Below are 19,230 nucleotides of genomic sequence, written 5' to 3'. Positions count from 1 at the left end.
CAGAGACCACCAGCCCGGGTGGGGGAACGGAATGCAACCGGCCGCGGCGGCCGGCCATCAGCACCTTGGTTAAAAGACTCGTGTGGTTTATTGACTGTGAGTACTCAAATATCTCTTTGCTGTCGCTTTACCCTGCACAAAGTCACTAGGCCCCGGGCAACCATCCCTACCCACAGAGGGGTTAACAACTGGCTACCGTAACATCTCCGCCGGGTGCCCCACAACAGCAGCGGTGGTGTCCCACTTCACCATACACCGTGGGTGGCATCACGAACTTACTACAGCCTAGCCCATACATCTACGTCCCCCTTTTTTATTCGGCATGTCCGCGAGACCCCCGAGTCGGGAGACCCTTGAGCCACCACCGCAGAAGGCCCGGATCCGAGCAGCGCCGGCTGCTGGCACGGGGGCGGCACATATATATATATATATATATATATATACAAAATGAAAGGATCCCCTCGCTTCCAGGCAGCTGGGTAGTGTCCACACAGGCATAAGGTTTCTTAGTGCAAACAGGAAAGTTTATTAGACTTCATAAACTCTCAGCATAATGGACAACAAAACAACCTTTCCTTCGGCATAAAGGCAACAAACAGAATATAAACAGTTCATAATGTAGCATGGGCTCACCCACTAAGTACAAGCCCAAGTCTTAGGGGTGCTTTACACGCTGCAATAGCACCTGCCCCCGTCGTATGTACGACATTTAGTGATCACTGCCGTAGCAAACATTATCGCTACGGCAGCATCACACGCACATATCTTGTGTGTGACATTGCTCTGGTCGCCGAACAATCCCTCCTTTAAGGGGGAGGTGCATTTGGTGTCATAGCGACATCACGGTGGCGTCACTAAGCAGCCGGCCAATAGCAGAGGAGGGGTGGAGATGAGCAGGGCAAACATCCCGCCCACCTCCTTCCTTTCTCATTGCCGGTGGACGCAGTTAAGGAGATGTTTCTCGTTCCAGCGGTGTCAGACTTAGTGATGTGTGCTGCTGCAGGAAGACAAACAACATCGTACCTGCAGCAGCATCGATATTATGGAAATGAACGACGTGTCAACGAGAAACGATTTTGCACGTTTTTGCGCTCGTTGATCGTCGCTCATTTGTGTCACACACTGCGATGTCGCTACCGGCGCCAGATGTCACTAACGACGTGATCCCGACGATATATCGGCAGCGATGTTGCAGCATGTAAAACACCCCTTAGATTCTCTGGAAAAGACAGAACAACACCAGAGGTCTCTCTAACTGTACTCACACACCCTTCTGAGGTAGCGCTTTTAACAGGACCTGGACTACCTGGAAAACCTGGGCTGGGGGTATCGGAGTAGTTAGTCCCCTTACCCTTCTGGCTGCTCCTAAAACCCAGACCCAAAATCCGAGCCCATTAAAACGCTATCAGCACCATGCATGCTGGAGCCTACTTTTCCCGGATCCTACATCACTGAGGCTAGCCACACCGTGCCAGCTTGGCACCTTACAACATATGTATTATATATATATATATATATATATATATATATATACACATACACACACATATATATATATATATATATATATATATATATACTGTACAGACCAAAAGTTTGGACACGCCTTCTCATTCAAAGAGTTTTCTTTATTTTCAGGACCCTGAAAATTGTAGATTCACATTGAAGGCATCAAAACTATGAATTAAAACGTGGAATGAAATACTTAAAAAAGTGTGAAACAACTGGAAATATGTTTTATATTCTAGGTTCTTTAAAGTAGCCACCTTTTGCTTTCATTACTACTTTGCACACTCTTAGATTTCTCTTGATGAGCTTCAAGAGGTAGTCACCAGAAATGGTTTTCCAACAGTCTTGAAGGAGTTCCCAGAGATGCTTAGCACATGTTGGCCCTTTTGCCTTCACTCTGCGGTCCAGCTCACCCCAAACCATCTCGATTGGGTTCAGGTCTGGTGACTGTGGAGACCAGGTCATCTGGCGTAGCACCCCATCACTCTCCTTCTTGGTCAAATAGCCCTTACACAGCCTGGAGGTGTGTTTGGGGTCATTGTCCTGTTGAAAAATAAATGATGGAATAGCACACCGCTGCAAGATGCTGTGGTAGCCATGCTGGTTCTGTATGCCTTCAATTTTGAATAAATCCCCAACAGTGTCACCAGCAAAGCACCCCCACACCATCACACCTCCTCCTCCATGCTTCACGGCGGGAACCAGCCATGTAGAGTCCATCCGTTCACTTTTTCTACAAAGACACGGTGGTTGGATCCAAAGTTCTCAAGTTTGGACTCATCAGACCAAAACACAGGTTTCCACTGGTCTAATGTCCATTCCTAGTGTTCTTTAGCCCAAACAAGTCTCTTCTGCTTGTTGCCTGTCCTTAGCAGTGGTTTCCTAGCAGCTAGTTTACCATGAAGGCCTGCTGCACAAAGTCTCCTCTTAACAGTTGTTCTAGAGATGAGAAGGTGTGTCCAAACTTTTGGTCTGTACTGGATGTATGTATGTATAATATATGTATATACCCACCTTCACAACTAATATTGTTTAATCACTCAAGTGGAAGATCTGAGGAGCCCCAGGTAAATGAAGCAGTGGTACACCATGCACACTGCTACTCCATTCAATCTTTTGAAACTGCCAAAGCCAAGCTGAGAGCAGAGTTCAGTTATCTTGTTGAGCCCATTAAAAAGTAATGGAGCTGCAATTTGCATGATCGCCCATCACTCCACTCACAAAGGGTTTGCTGGATTGGTGGGGATTTCATCAATCACTCGAACCCCAGCAATTGGGAAGTTAATTTCTCCTATCCCATATATGAGGAATAACTGAAAACTGGAGAAATACCCCTTAAATCCTTTTCACTGCAAATATAATAACTAGTATCTGTACAGGTATTGGATAAAAAGCCATTAACATGGTGCACCTACAGTACATTATTTATGTAACACACTCATTCGTACACTTTGTATACAGTCATGGCCAAAAGTTTTGAGAATGCTACAAATATTAATTTTTACAAAGTCTACTGCTTAAGTTTTTCTAATGGCAATTTGTATATACTGCAGAATGTCATAAAGAGTGATCAGCTTAACAGCAATTACTTGCAAAATCAATATTGGCTAAGAAAATGAACTTCAACCCCCAAAACACATTTCAACATCATTGCATTCCTACCTTAAAAGGAGCAGCTAACATTGTTTTAGTGATTGTTCCATTAACACAGGTGTGGGTGTTGATGAGGACAGGGCTGGCGATCAATCAGTCATGATTAAGTAAGAATGACACCACTGGACACTTTAAAAGGAGGCTGGTGCTTGGTATCATTGTTTCTCTTCAGTTAACCATGGTTATCTCTAAAGAAACACGTGCAACCATCATTGCTCTGCACAAAAATGGCCTAACAGGGAAGAGTATCGCAGCTACAAAGATTGCACCTCAGTCAACAATCTATCGCATCATCAAAAACTTCAAGGAGAGAGCTTCCATTGTTGCCAAAAAGGCTCCTGGGCGCCCAAGAAGGACCAGCAAACGCCAGGACCGTATCTTAAAACTGTTTCAGCTGCGGGATCGGACTACCAGCAGTGCCGAGCTATCTCAGCAATGGCAGCAGGCTGGTGTGAGTGCTTCTGCACGCACTGTGAGGCGGAGACTGCTTGAGCAAGGCCTGGTTTCAAGGAGGGCAGCAAAGAAGCCACTTCTCTCCAGAAAAAACATCAGGGACCGACTGATGTTCTGCAAAAGGTACAGGGAGTGGACTGCTGAGGACTGGGGTAAAGTCATTTTCTCAGATGAATCCCCTTTTCGATTGTTTGGGACATCTGGAAAACAGCTTATTAGGAGAAGAAGAGGTGAGCGCTACCACCAGTCTTGTCTCATGCCAACTGTTAAGCATCCTGAAATGATTCATGTGTGGGGTTGCTTCTCAGCCAAGGGAATTGGCTCACTCACAGTCTTGCCTAAAAACACAGCCATGAGTAAAGAATGGTACCAGAATGTCCTCCAAGAGCAACTTCTCCCAACTGTCCAAGAGCAGTTTGGCGCCCAACAATGCCTTTTCCAGCATGATGGAGCACCTTGCCATAAAGAAAAGGTGATCACTAAATGGCTCATGGAACAAAACAGAGATTTTGGGTCCATGGCCTGGAAACTCCCCAGATCTTAATCCCATTGAGAACTTGTGGGCAATCATCAAGAGACGGGTGGACAAACAAAAACCAACACATTCTGGCAAAATGCAAGCATTGCTTTTGCAAGAATGGACAGCTATCAGTCAGGATTTGATCCAGAAGTTGATTGAAAGCATGCCAGGGAAAATTGCAGAGGTCCAGAAGAAGAAGGGTCAACACTGCAAATATTGACTTGCTGCATTAACTCATTCTAACTGTCAATATAACCTTTTGGTACTCATAAAATGATTGCAATTATATTTCTGTATGTGATGTAAACATCAGACAAACACAATTAAAAACCAGAGGGCAACAGATTATGTGAAAATATAATTTTGGTGTCATTCTCAAAACTTTTTGCCATGACTGTACTATGCAACTACCATACATGGGGCACTACAGTAAGAGACCTCGGCTGAACAGGTCATGCTCATGTAATGCCCTGGAAAACCAGGTAGTCACACAGGTTAGGCCCCCGCATAACACCCATCCCACACGGGGTTAAATCAGCCGACCTGAAACCCTAGTCACCCACCTCAGGGAAGGACAGATACACCAGTGGGCAGGACCAGGTGGTTAGGAAACACCCACCTAGGGGTCTGGAGAGCCCGGGGCGGGAAAACAGTCAGTTTGAGTGTGGAGTGGAGCAGAGTGGATTGAGGTGCTAACTGACAGGCGTCGGGGTTGGAGCCCTGACGTTCTGGCTAGGCGGCAGACGGTAGTCAGGGTCTGTAGGAGATGGGAAGACGGCTGCTGGAGATCCGGGGTGGACCGGGACAGGGTTGGAGCCCGCCGGTACCGACACCGGAGACCTGACCCGGAAACCGTGAGCACAGAGGGGGTACTCGGACCCTGAAGCCAGGACCAGCACAGACGGCCCGGCTAATTAACCGATTGAGGGCAGGATTTTAAGTCCTGTCCCAACCTAAGTCCCGAAAAGTAGACAACCACCCACCAAGGGGGATAGGGCAACCGCCAGGGCCCGTAGATCCCAAGGGTCAGCGTCAGACAGGCACGGCTCCCAACCAAAAGACCGGGAGCTGACTCCCGTGTTTCAAACTGGGAAGTCCTACCTACAACACACTAAGTGCAGAGGAGAGAGACTTTGACTACCAACCCGGGTGTGGGACCAGATACACCCGTCTGCAGGCAGACGGCCACCATCCCCTTGGTTTACCAAAAGAACGTTGTGTTTATTGACTCCACACATCACTGCAACCTCATCCAGCACCAGGACAACCGAACTGTAAGTGTGCTGACCCCTGCAACCCTGCACAACACTAGACCCCGGTACATCCATCCTACCCACGGAGGGGTTAAAGGGAACCTGTCAGCAGAAATGTCCCCTAAAACCTAACAGATTCCCCCTCTGCAGCTCCTGGGCTGCATTCTATAAAGGTCCCTGTTATGATTGTGCCCACTTTCTGACCGAAAAAAAGTGTTTATAAAGTTGTACCTTTTTGGCTTCTGATTCTGTAAATCCGTCACGGGGGCGGGCTGCCTGATGGCCGTTATTCTGCCCCCTGGTCCTGTATGCCGCCCCCATCGCTGATTTCAATACTTCTGGACGCCGCCCACTGCTCCAGCCATCCCCGCGCATGCCCAGTGCCCATCTCTCGGGGATGAGCACTGTGCCCAGCGTCACCGCTGGTGACGTGCACGCAGGGTTAAGATTATGGGCGGTGCTGTGATGTTTATTCCTAAGCAACCGCCCATAATCGCGGGACCGCGCTTTCCCCCTCGGCCTGCTTCTTTCTGCGCAAGCGCGCTGCTGCTGACCTCACTTCGCCTCCTTCCCATCTTGCCCCGAGGCAGGAAATAGATGGGAAGAGCGCGGAGCAGTGACTACACCGAAAGCGCGGTCCCGCGATTATGGGCGGTTGCTTAGGAATAAACATCACAGCACCGCCCATAATCTTAACCCTGCGTGCACGTCACAAGCGGTGACACTGGGCACAGTGCTCATCCCCGAGAGATGGGCACTGGGCATGCGCGGGGATGGCTGGAGCAGTGGGCGGCGTCCAGAAGTATTGAAATCAGCGATGGGGGCGGCATACAGGACCAGGGGGCAGAATAACGGCCATCAGGCAGCCCGCCCCCGTGACGGATTTACAGAATCAGAAGCCAAAAAGGTACAACTTTATAAACACTTTTTTTCGGTCAGAAAGTGGGCACAATCATAACAGGGACCTTTATAGAATGCAGCCCAGGAGCTGCAGAGGGGGAATCTGTTAGGTTTTAGGGGACATTTCTGCTGACAGGTTCCCTTTAACATCGAGCTGCCAGCCCAATGTCCCCGGGAGCCCCGCAACGGCAGCGGTGGTGCTACATCTCACCAAACAACCGTGGGTGGCGTCACAGACATTTTACAACCAATCCAGTATAAATACGTCCCCCCCTTTCAATCGGAGTGTCTGCGCAACCTCTGGGTCCGGAGGATCCCTCGAGCCGTACCGTAGATCTGGATCCGAGCAGCACCGGCTGCTGGCACGGGGGCGGCACACTCGCTATATCTGTACTCCTAGACAACCCATCAAATGCAATTAAGCAAGAAAAAGGGGACAGGTTGAAGGTAGAAATATTTTTAATAAAGACTAATATTTTGCTTAATTTCTCACTATAGGTACATTGGGGCGAAAAAAAATAATAAAATGCTATTTCAGAGATGTACATAGCCTTCTAATCCAGATATTGATTTTGGGGCAAGTACAGACTGATAGATGTTGGGTTAAAATCGTCACATTTTACGTGATTTTAGGAAAGAAAAAATTGCTTGTTCTTTCTCAGACACATTTTTCTGACACCTCACAAATTTCTGTTTCACATGATTGATCATTTCACACGGTTGAGGCTGCAAGTTTCAACGTTCATTTCTGTGAACTTCAAATTTCCCATACATGGTTACAAAATGGAAAGGACTCAATATGTAACCTTCATATCACAGAAATGACCGGTCCGGTATTATATGAAATGTTTAGCATCTACACTATTTATAAAATATTTGATCTGTGTGGGATATCGAACTTCTGGGATCTGCACTCAACTGAGTAAGGGTACCCTAACTGCAAATTTTGAAGGAGAGGAGTCACACAGATTAAATATCATCTGTAATCTGTGGGTATACATGATAGTAGGGGGGCATTTAGCTAGGCAGACCCACATTAAATGGCCATGTAGAAAATGAATCTGGCACTCATACGATGCAAATAGAAAACGTTTTGGTCTGTTAATTGGACCTTCATCAGATGGATTGCCAAATTACAAGACCCCCAATATATAGCTACAATATGAGGTCCCTTCCAACTCTACCATTCTATGATTCTATTACATCAATGGAAATCTTCAAGCGGAAACTGGATAAACATATAGCTGGGATGATTTAGGAAAACCTGCACTTGCAGGGGGATGGACCCGATGGCCCTTGAGGTCCCTTCCAACTCCACCATTCTATGAGTATATGAATATATGAATAGGGTAGAAGTGCAAAGAATATGCTACCCCATTCATATTGAGCTATGCACTGGGGTCTTTTTCTTTTGCAATCTATCTGATGAAAGTCTAACAGCAGACCAAAATGTTACATTTGTTGGCTTGCATTTCCTAACAAATCACGTTTTTTACTTGCATCATACGAGTGCCAGATTCAACTTCTACATTGTGAATTGGGTGGTATCCTACAGAGTGACGTTTAGGTCCATCTATTAAGCACATTAAATGACCCCCAATTCGCTACATGAAAGTTCATTGACACTTAATAGACTATTTAGACAAGCTGACCATGCTTCCACATGCGCAGAGTGATCGTCAATACAAACTTTCTGTGCAACATCGCTGTTCTCAACAGCATATGCTTGTTAAAACAGGGCTATGTGGTAGAAAGAATGAAGATATTTAGGTAAGCTTAAAAATTACTTCATCCAATGAATGAGCAGTTTGTTCATTTGGAAAGTGATTATCAGAATGTTTAAATAGGCTGATTATCATGAATACTCATTCCCAATAATCAGCCAATAGAAGAGCACCTTAAGAATACACAAGGCATCTGTTGAAATGAATGGGTTGTTAGGTAAAGCCAGACAAGACAAGTGAGAGGAGAAGGATATTCATACAATAAAGTTTAAGGTTGTGAACGAGGGGACCCACTGTATTAACTCAGATTTTCTAAAAGATTATAAGAACATAGATTTGTAAGATAGACTCACAGGGTGGGCATCATTAAAGAGGTTTTCCACTACTAATAAGCCCACCTTTCATTTGTCCTAACTTGTCCTAACTAACACTTTCCTTATATACTTCTACTACCTACCCTGCTCCAGTAAGATTATCTCTCTTAGGAGCGTATATTCCTATGTTGATGTTTTAGCATTGATCCTTCATGTCCGGAATTGGACAAACTGAGCAGGGCGTGTCACTGGTGGGGGGGGCACTTCTCTGTGAGTGACAGCAGTCTGGGCGGTCATGCCCAGATTACACTTCACTCTTCTCTCAGTCTGCTTTACAGTGCGGTGCTTTGATGCGACAAGTACTGCTATGAGCATGTAGTGCGATGTGATATACTGTCTAATGATTGGCATATTGCAGTGCTTGTCACATCAAAGCAACACACCGTAAAGCAGGCTGAGAGGAGAGTCAGAACTGACTGGGGCATGTGCCCCCAGACTGCTGTCACTCACAGATAGGCAGCCCTGCCCCCGTCAGTGAAATGCCCTGCTCAGCTTGTCTGATTCCAATCTCCATACCGGTAAGATCAAAGCTAATACATCAACATAGGAATATACATGCCACAAAGAAATAAGCTTACAGGAGCAGGGTAAGTACCAGAAATGTATTGTGAAAGTGTTAGTTAGGAATAGTTAGAACAAATAAAAGGGGGTCATGGTAGTGGAAAACCCCTCTAACTGTGAGCCCAGAAGTGTTTGTCTTGTGTGTAATAATTTAATGTAATCAGACTCATCTTTACCAAACCAAGGTGTTCAGATTCACCATTGTATTTCTTATGCATTTATTGTGTACTTACCCCAAATTAATTGTGTCTGGTAATCTGATTGACTTTCGGGTGGATTTCCTTGCAAACTTTTGACCATCCGCAATACATTTTGCTGCTCTTTTTAAGTCTTTTACCCAAGCGTCACGCTCTTCGTGGTGAGACGCTTGGAAGTAGTGATCCTGCTGTTTAGCGGTTGTAAGCTTAAACACAAACTATGATAGGGAAGATCAAAATGTTATCTTAAGTGTATTCAAGTATTTTGTCAATTCACATTTGTAATAATTTGTTGGACACAAGAAACTGAGTTAATTAACAAGTTCTTAATAAAGGTATCTAATGAACGTGCTAAATCGGACTATTCTTTTCAAGCACTTCAAGTGCATCACAATCCAAAAGGTACATGAACGAGCTATCCAGCCAGTATGTGAGCCAGTATGGAGACTATGAGAATAGTGACTCCCTTATCCAACACTCACCATCCTTTTGCTGAATTCTTGACAGTGATTTGTGATAACTGCTCCTTTTAGCGGTATCATCCCCTTTGGGCTGTTGTCACTTTTCTTCTTGTAGTATTCTATTCCATCTTCCAGCAGTGTCACCCACATTGGCTTCCATTTATTAAACATGACCTGAAATGTGAGATGAGAGAAATCAAATATCTAAACATTAAGGCCCCAAATCATTAAGACTGGCGTTGTATACTCCAGTCTTAATGAAGATGGCCTCTAGAGATGAGGTCCCCAACCTTTCTGACCTTGAGAGCAACATTCAACTCTGAAAGAGGGTCAACAGCCATATCAAGCTCCTGTCCACCTCACAGTAGTGACACCCAGAGCCCCCTTTACCTGGAGGCAGAAAACATGTTTCAGGTAATTTTGCTAGCACAGTGGCTCAGTGGTTAGCATTGCAGTCTTGCAGCACTGGGGTCCTGGGTTCAAATCCCACCAAGGACACCATCTGCAAGGAGTTTGTATGTTCTCCCCGTGTTTGTGTGGGTTTCCTCCAGGTACTCCAGTTTCCTCCCAAACTCCAAAGACATACTGAAAGGGACTCTAGATTGTGAGCCCCAATGGGGACAGTATTGCCAATGTATGTAAAACACTGTGGAATTAATAGCGCTATATAAATGAATATATATGTGTCGCCCAGGGTTATGGGGGTACTTGGTCCCAGGCGGTGTACTGCTAGGGAAATGTCACCTGGTGGCCGTTGCCTGGTTCCGTGCGCTGGATGCTTTTTAAAAAGGGGTATATTTACAGGGGAATTTAAATGAAAGTTTATACGTGACGCCACCTGTGGTGTGTGGCCAGGTAGGGGGCCGCCGCTGCAGGGTTCTTTTCACCGGGGGTCGATGTTGATTGCAGCCAAGATGGAGTCACTACCCTGTTGTGAATACATTTGAATTGGATTCCAGTTTGGGGCTCCCTCTTGTGGTCAGTGCTGGTAGTGCAGTTGACTTGCTAAAAGGGAACCAGACAGCTGAGTAGGATTTGCAATCAGGCCATTTGGTTTGGGCCTATATAACTGTGTAGCTTCCTTTTATTCCTTGCCAGTGCTCAATTGTATTTCCTGTGTGCTAAGGACTAGAGATGAGCGATGTTCGAGGCTTGAGGTTCACCAATTTCATGTTCCAGTGATTTTGGGGGGTGTTCAAGACGTTCGACGAACTCGAGCTTTTTGCTAAAAGCTCGACAGTTCGAGTTACATTCGAGAACGATTCGAGCACCAAAAACGCGGCTTTTCACAGTAAGGCTATGTACACACATTGCTGTCTGCATGCGTCCTGCGTCCCCAGCACAATTTCTTCTCTTTCCTATTCACCGATAACGGGCGCCTCGCTGAACGCTGTCACAAATCTGCGGCGTCTTTTCCTCTTTTGAAAATGGCTGCCGCTTCATTATTCAATAAGTTATTCCGTGCTTTCCACGCACACCGGCTCCCATGATTGGTTGCAGTCTGACACGCCCCCACGATGAGTGACAGCTGTATCACTGCAACCAATCACAGCCGCCGGCGGGCGGGTCTATATCGTGCAGAAAAATAATTAAATAAATAATAAAAAAAAAAAGCGGTTCCCCCCATATTTGATACCAGCCAGGATAAAGCCACACGGCTGGAGGCTGGTATTGTCAGGATGGAGAGCGCCACATTATGGGGAGCCCACCACCCTAACAATATCACCCAGCAGCTGCCCGGAATTGCCGCATATCTCTCTCTCTCCCTCCCTCTCTCGACAGGAGTCTCCACAGAAGTGTGTAGTTTTTTGGGTTGTTTTTTTTGCACTGATGCATCAGCTGATTGTATAAAAGCCATTTTCTGGGGTGGTTGCGGACTGTCTGTATGGAGGAGAGCAGACAGCAGCTGCAGAACTACAAGGCTCAGCATGCTCTATTCACTAGTGTATGCAGGGGAGTAGACAGCAGCTGCAGAACAACAAGGCTCAGCATGCTCCATTCACTAGTGTATGCAGGAGAGCAGACAGCAGCTGCAGAACTTCAAGGCTCAGCATACTCCATCCAGGACTGTATGCAGGAGTTTTTTGCCCCCCCCCCCCAAAAAAATGACGTGGGCTTCGCCATATTTTTGTATGCTAGCCAGGTATAGCAGGCAGGTACGGCTGCCCCCAAGCTGCCTATTTGTACCCAGCTGGGAACTAAAAAAATAGGGAAGCCCTTTTTTTAATTACTTCATGAATTTCATCAAATAATTAAAAAAAAAAATCGACAGGCTTCATCCCATTTTTGTGTACAGCCAGGTACAACTATGCAGCTGTAAATTGGAATCCGCAGCACAGGTTGGCCCGAGCTTTCTGGGCGCCTCTGCTGCGAATTGCAGTCCGCAGCCGCCCCAGAAAATGGCGCTTTCATAGAAGCGCCATCATCTGGCGCTGTATCCAACTCTTCCAGCAGCCCTGAAGCCGGGTGGCTTGCTGGGTAATAATGAGTTAATACTAGCTTTGTTTTACTAGCTAGTATTAAGCCAGAGATTATTAATGTCAGGCAAGTTTGACCCAGCCATTAAGAATCTCCAATAAAGGGTTAAAAAAAAAAGACACCACAGATAGAAAAAATACTTTAATAGAAATAAATACACAGACACACTTAAAAACTCCATGTTTATTACTGCCTCTCATCCCTCCACGATCCTGCTCTTCTGTCTTCTTTCTCCTTCAACCCATGCAGCTCTGCTACATCAGACAGCACTGCATGTGAGGAAGACGCTGCAGCTCCCCATGCAGTCTAACCACTCAGTGAGAGTGAGCATAGGCTGCGTGCTGTAAGCGGTGTCATCGCCGCTGACAGGCGGGTTACCATAGCAACGGTGCTCCGATCATGTGATTCCCGGTGCCGCTATTTACCGGCTGTGACAGCTAGTCCCTGCATGTGGGCTTACTCTGTAAAGAGCGCACACATTCAGGAACGGGGAGTTAACCATGTGCCAGAGCATTTTGCCGGTACACGGACATGCTGGAATGATCACCGTGTACCGGAGGGATGCACTGACAGGACCTAGCAATGACGTCTAGCCATGTGACCAGACTGTAGCCAATGAGATAATAGACACGTGACTGGTCACATGCTATTTTGACGTCACGATAGGTCCTATCATCTGTGCTGGTTACCGGGAGGACGCAGCGATCATCGGAAGGAAAAGCGGTGGGAGACAGAGTGCAGGACGCGTCGCGGGGACCTGTAAGTGTTATGGAAATGTTTATTAACTGCATGTGTACATGTATAATGTGTTTTTATGTCTTTGTGTTTGCCTCCCATTGTTTTCAATGGGGTTCGAGAGGTTCGTTGAACGGTTCGTCAAACGGTTCTCGAACGGGGCCTCCGTTCGACGAACCGAACCGAACTCGAGTCTTCAGAGGCTCGCTCATCTCTACTAAGGACATCCTGAAACCAGCCCTTTTCTCTGTGTCTACCAGAACTCCTCTCAGATAAGTTGGTTCTTGTACCTTTGCTTATGGTTTTCACTTTCTTGTTATTTTGCCTGTGTGGAGTTCTTGGTGGAATTGGATTATTACCTGCTGGGAGTATCTGTGTACCTTGCTCCATGTTCTGTTATTTATTGTGTTGTCATGCTGGTACAATATTCAGTCCCCTCTCTATATCAGTGTTTTTCTTGGATCCCAGTAACACCAGAGTACTGCTATAGCAGAGGAGAGCCTGTTTAGGCTCAGTATTTTTCCATGTCAGGCGGGCTGGTATTTATTGTGGTTTTTACGTCTGCAGACAGTGCTCTTTCCCATCCATTCCTATATAGCTAATTTGGGCCTCCTCTTTGCTGAATCTGTTCTCTAGCTACGTAATGTGTTTTCCTACATCCTCGTAATCTTTACATGTGGGGGGCTATCTATATCTTTGGGGACTACTCCGAGGCAGATTAGCTTTTCTATATTTCTCTCTGTTAGAATATTTAGTTCTCTGGCTGTATCGAGACGACTAGGTCATCGTAGGCTCGTCCCACAGCTACTTCTAGTTGTGTCTCAGTAATAGGTCTGCAGTCCGTTAAGTTTCCAGCCACTCTGGTTATTTTCTGGGTTCCGAGTTATTGCTCTTTTTCTGATCCTCCTCGGTCACTGGATCACAACACTCCCTACAGGTGGAGTGGTTGCCCTGGGAGGGTGGGCGGCTGGCTGGTAGAGGGCCGTGGACGCCGGAACACGGGACGGAGTCACCGGTAAATTATGGAAACAAGGCAAGAGCTCTGATTCAAGTGTGTTTACTCACTGCTTAGGAGATTACCCGAGTGTGTCCTGGTTCACTGCTAGTAAATCTCTGGTTATCCAGTGCAAGTTCCAGGCGGTTACCGGTGGCAGAGTAAATGTCCTGTTTGTCCTTCGACTGGCAGAAGGAACCTAGGCCAAGCTCTAGCTCACAGGCCCCAGGCTCCACAGCAGAAAGGTGAGCTTTGTCTCATCCCTCCAGCACTGGTGCTTTCCTGCACCCAGTCTGGTCTCAGGGGACGTCCCTCTAGAAAGCTCACTATGTGTCATGGCTACCTCCTCTTATACCCCATGTGGCACCCGCCCCCTAGTGGTTGTCCTGGTGACTGGGAAGTCCCATGCTACTGGACGGCTAACTCTCCCTGCCCACCCCAGTCCACTCCCCCTGTGGGGAAGGCACCTAACTGCATGTGAAATGTGTGTGCTGGTGTGAGCACCGGCAATCCACCTGTCACTTAGGCTGCTTTCACATATCAGTTTTTTGGCATCAGGCACGATCCGGCGAAAAAACTGATGCGATGGATCCGGTGAAAAAACGGATCAGTTGCATCAGTTTTTTCCATAAGTTCCCTCAGCTTTTTGATGGATCAGTTATAAGACTGAGCATGCTCAGTTCAAAAAAATGGATGTGGCGGCCGTATCCGTTTTTTGCCGCATTACGCCGGATCCGGCGTCCACAGGCTTCCATTATGTCACGCTCCCCAGCTCCCGTGCCATGCTCCACGGCTTACCTAACCGCCGCCTTCTGGGAAGGACTTTCCGGTCGTATTAAGGACGAGCTGGCCGGCCGCGATGTTCCTTCCACCCTGGATGCCCTGATCGCACTAGCCACCCGTGTGGACCTCCGTTTTCAGGAACGATCCAAAGAGGTGTCCCGCGAGAGATGTCCGATACGGCATTCCTCTCCTCCGCAGAAGCCCGCCGTACCTCAGTCGGCGTCGTCTGGCGTCTCTGTCCACGAGCCCATGCAGATTGACCATTTGCGGCAGTCCGAACAACGCCGAGCAGAACAGCTCACCAAGGGCCTCTGCTTCTACTGCGGAGAGGGCACATACCTGCTACATTCCTGTCCAGATAGGTCGGGAAACTCCAAAGCCTAGGGTTGGTAGGAGAGGCCACCCTAGGTACTGGGACTCTCTCAGACCCGGTTACGTGGACTGTTCAAGTGACAGCGGGAGAGACACGGTTCACGGCAGAGGCGTACCTCGATTCTGGGGCAGCAGGCAATTTCATCCCGCAGGCTACGGTGGACAAGTACCAGGTGCCTGTTACTCCACTCGACAAACCCCTCGTGATCGCCTCTGTAGACGGGAGACCCCTCTCTGACACCATCTCGTGGATCACCAAGCCTGTAGTACTACGTATCGGTGCCCTGCACACCGAGAAAATCACTCTCTACGTCCTCCCGCACATGTCTCATCAAATCCTGCTGGACTCCCCTGGTTACGGACACACGAACCGTCGGTCAGCTGGCGTGCTGGCAAAATTACCCGATGGAGCTCCTCTTGCCACGAGAACTGCCTGAAGTCCATACAGCCCATCCAACGACCTCCGATCCCGGAGTCCCTACCAGGACTGCCTTCGGCCTATTGGTCCTTCGCGGACGTTTTCGATAAAAAAGAGTCAGAGGTACTGCCGCCACATCGTCCTTACGACTGTGCCATCGACCTACTCCCGGGAACCATACCACCTCGAGGACGGATATATCCTTTGTCCCCTGCTGAAACAAGGGCCATGTCTGCCTACATCACTGAGAACCTGGCAAGGGGATTCATCCGGAGATCCTCCTCTCCTGCTGGAGCAGGCTTCTTCTTCGTTAAGAAGAAAGAGGGCGACCTGCGCCCCTGCATTGACTACCGGGGATTGAACCAAATCACCGTAAATAATAATAAATACCCCCTGCCGCTCATCCCCGAATTGTTTGATCGGCTTAGAGGAGCTCGTGTGTTTACCAAGTTGGATCTTCGTGGTGCCTACAACCTGGTCCGCATCCGCTCGGGGGACGAATGGAAGACCGCATTTAACACTCACGATGGGCACTACGAGTATTGTGTGATGCCCTTCGGCCTGTGTAACGCACCGGCAGTCTTTCAAGAACTAGTGAACGACGTGTTCCGGGACCTTCTCTACGTCTGTGTGGTGGTATATTTGGATGACATCCTGGTCTTCTCTCCGGACCTCCAGACCCACAGAGAGAACGTGCAGCTGGTACTACAAAGGCTTAGAGAGAATTGCCTGTACGCCAAGTACGAGAAGTGTGTCTTCGAGCAGTCTTCTCTTCCCTTCCTGGGTTACATAATCTCCGATACCGGCCTGCAGATGGACCCGGAGAAGGTCTCTTCCATTCTCAACTGGCCCCCTCCTTCCGGACTGAAGGCAATTCAACATTTTCTTGGCTTTGCAAACTATTACCGTCAGTTCATCCCTCACTTCTCTGCCCTGACTGCTCCTCTCTCTGCCTTGACCAAGAAGGGGGCTAAATCGAAGGACTGGTCACCTGCGGCTGACGCCGCGTTTGGCTCCCTGAAGCGGGCATTTGCTTCCTCTCCTGTGCTCCACCGTCCTGAGTTAAACCGACAGTTCACCTTGGAGGTGGATGCCTCCTCCTCTGGGGCCGGGGCAGTGCTCATGCAGAAGTCCTCCACCGGGAAGATGGTCACTTACGGTTTCTTCTCCAAGAGCTTCTCGGCGCCTGAACGCAACTACACCATCAGTGACCAAGTACTATTAGCAGTCAAACTGGCTCTGGAGGAATGGCGCTACCTTCTGGAGGGAGCAGTGTACCCCATGATCATTTACATGGACCACAAGAACCTGGAATACCTGCGGTCTGCTCAGCAACTGAACCCACGACAAGCCAGGTGGTCCTTGTTCTTTGCCAGGTTCGATTTTCAACTCCATTTTCGGCCCGCGGATAAGAATGTGCGAGCAGATGCCTTGTCCAGGTCATTCGTGCCCATGGAACAGGAGGAGGAGACATCCCAGCCCATCATCTGCCCAAGTAAAGTCATTCCGGTGGCTCCTGTCACTCTGGCCCAGATACCGCCCGGGAAGACCTATGTCTCTGAAACCGACAGACAAAAAGTCTTGCACTGGGGCCATGCCTCGAAAATAGCCGGCCATGATGGTCAGAAGAGAACATGGAGTACAATTGTACGTCACTATTGGTGGCCATCCCTTCGCACGGACGTCGCGTCTTTTGTCTCAGCCTGCTCCTCTTGTGCCCGGAACAAGACACCCAAACACCTGCCATATGGTCGTCTTCTGCCGCTACCAATTCCCTCCGTTCCGTGGCAACACATTGGAATGGACTTTATTACAGACTTGCCCTTGTCCTCCGGACACACGGCCATATAGGTCGTGGTGGACCGTTTCTCCAAGATGGCTCATTTCTTCCCTATAGCTGGACTGCCCTCTGCCCAGGAGCTCGCTGATGCCTACTTACAGCACATCTTCCGGTTGCATGGCTTTCCCTCACACATTGTGTCCGACAGAGGAACTCAGTTTACCTCGCGCTTCTGGAGGGCTCTCTGCAAACATCTGGGAATGGCTCTGGACTTTTCTTCGGCCTACCACCCTCAGTCGAATGGCCAAGTGGAACGAGTCAATCAGATCCTGACCTCCTTCTTGCGTCACTACGTTAACACGCATCACGACGATTGGGCCACACTCCTTCCTTGGGCTGAATTCTCCCATAACCATCACGTCAGTGAGTCCTCCTCCAGCTCTCCCTTCCATGTCGTTTACAGACTTCAGCCTTCCGTCCCATTACCTGTATCTTCTTCCTCGGATGTCCCTGCTGCTGATACCGTAGTCCGTGACTTTTCAACAATTTGGGACTCTGTCAAGACGTCCCTTGGACGCGCTTCCCTGCGGATGAAGAGGCACACGGACAAGAGGCGTCTGGATCCTCCGTGTTTCTCTTCTGGAGATCTGGTCTGGCTTGCTTCCAAATATGTCCGATTGACGCTACCATCGTACAAGCTGGGTCCTCGATACATCGGGCCATTTAAAGTCATCGGCAAGATCAATGAGGTCTCCTACAAGCTGCAGCTCCCGGCCACGATGAGGATACCCAACTCCTTCCACGTCTCCCTGCTCAAGCCGGTTGTCCTTGGTCCTTTCTCCGCTGATGCCAGTTCTGCTCCTCCTCCTATTGCTGACGATGACATCTATGCGGTAAGGGATATCGTGGCCATGAAGACCGTGCGGGGCCGACAGTTCTTCCTGGTAGACTGGGCTGGGTATGGTCCTGAGGATAGGTCCTGGGAACCGCGGGAGAATGTGGGTACTCCCCTGATACGTGCCTTCCTGTCCCGGTTGCGGGGAGGGGGGCGTGGGGGAGGGGGTACTGTCACACTCCCCAGCTCCCGTGCCACGCTCCCCTGCCACGCTCCCCGGCTCTCCTGCCACGCTTCCCCGCTCCCGTGTCACGCTCCCCGGCTCCCGTGCCACGCTTCCCCGCTCCCGTGCCACGCTCCCCGGTCCCCCGCTCCACAGCCTCCATGCTCCCTCACCTGCGTCCTCCAGGCAACCCGGTCCCCGCTCCCGGCGCCCGTCTGCGACGCTGAGCCAGCCCGGCACTCCTGCCTCCGGTGCACCGCTTCCTGCTCTGGATTCTGGCACCTGGGCCTCGCGCATGCGCATTAGGGCGCGCGCGCGGTCATTGACCCTCTTTTAAAGGGCCAGTGTCCTCCAACAGGATATTGAAGACTCAGGTACAGGGTATATAGGGGGTTCCTTTCCAAGTGGATGGGGCCTGTTCTTCGTGTTTGCTAAGCTAGGAGTCAGGTCCCCCTGTGCCTTGTCCCGTACTCACCTATCTCTCTTGTAGAGCCGCTCCTGTCTCGCCAACCGGTCCTGATGGTTCCAGAACCCCGAACGGTGACTGTCCGCCATCTCATCAGTCCCTACCGTCTCCGATCCCTGGATCCGTGTGGTGACCGACCTCCTCGCTCAGCTGGTTCCGGACTCTGCCTGACATCATCCCGGCCTCCGAACCTGAGCTCCGTCACCCGGACTACCTTCAGAGACTCCGTGGTCCCAGGGACTTCTTCACTCCACTCCTCTGAATGGACTGTCCTGCTACCCGTAGTGCTCCGGTGGGGTGCTCAGTCCAGTGGATCCACCTCCTGGGCCTACGCATCCTCCTGGTCCTAACACATTATAAAACATGCCGTATGGTGCTGGATCCGGCACAATACGGTGTTTCACCGGAGACGAAAAAGGTTCCCCTTAGCGTACCATTCGGCCTCCGGACAAGCAAATTTTGCCGTATCCGGCGAAAGCTGGATGGAACGCAAGGCCATCCGGCACAATCCGGTGCTAATTGAAGTCTACGGGGGAAAAAG

The 19,230-nt window shown here is 49.1% G+C and overlaps 1 protein-coding gene across 1 annotated transcript in view; it reads right to left on the bottom strand.

The window, feature by feature from the left end:
- PLEK (pleckstrin) overlaps positions 1–19,230 on the bottom strand; it is an 85,495-nt gene that overhangs the window by 54,636 nt on the left and 11,629 nt on the right. The window contains exons 2-3 of the mRNA XM_075338057.1: positions 9,627–9,779; positions 9,181–9,362 (exon numbers count right to left, since the gene is read on the bottom strand). Coding sequence (XP_075194172.1) covers positions 9,181–9,362; positions 9,627–9,779 — 335 coding nt within the window. The remainder of the gene's footprint in view (positions 1–9,180; positions 9,363–9,626; positions 9,780–19,230) is intronic.

Source organism: Anomaloglossus baeobatrachus, chromosome 3 (genome assembly GCF_048569485.1).
Source record: "Anomaloglossus baeobatrachus isolate aAnoBae1 chromosome 3, aAnoBae1.hap1, whole genome shotgun sequence".
Classification (NCBI taxonomy): domain Eukaryota; kingdom Metazoa; phylum Chordata; class Amphibia; order Anura; family Aromobatidae; genus Anomaloglossus; species Anomaloglossus baeobatrachus.
Note: the sequence above shows the minus strand (reverse complement) of the source record. Positions and strands in the feature narration are given on the sequence as shown.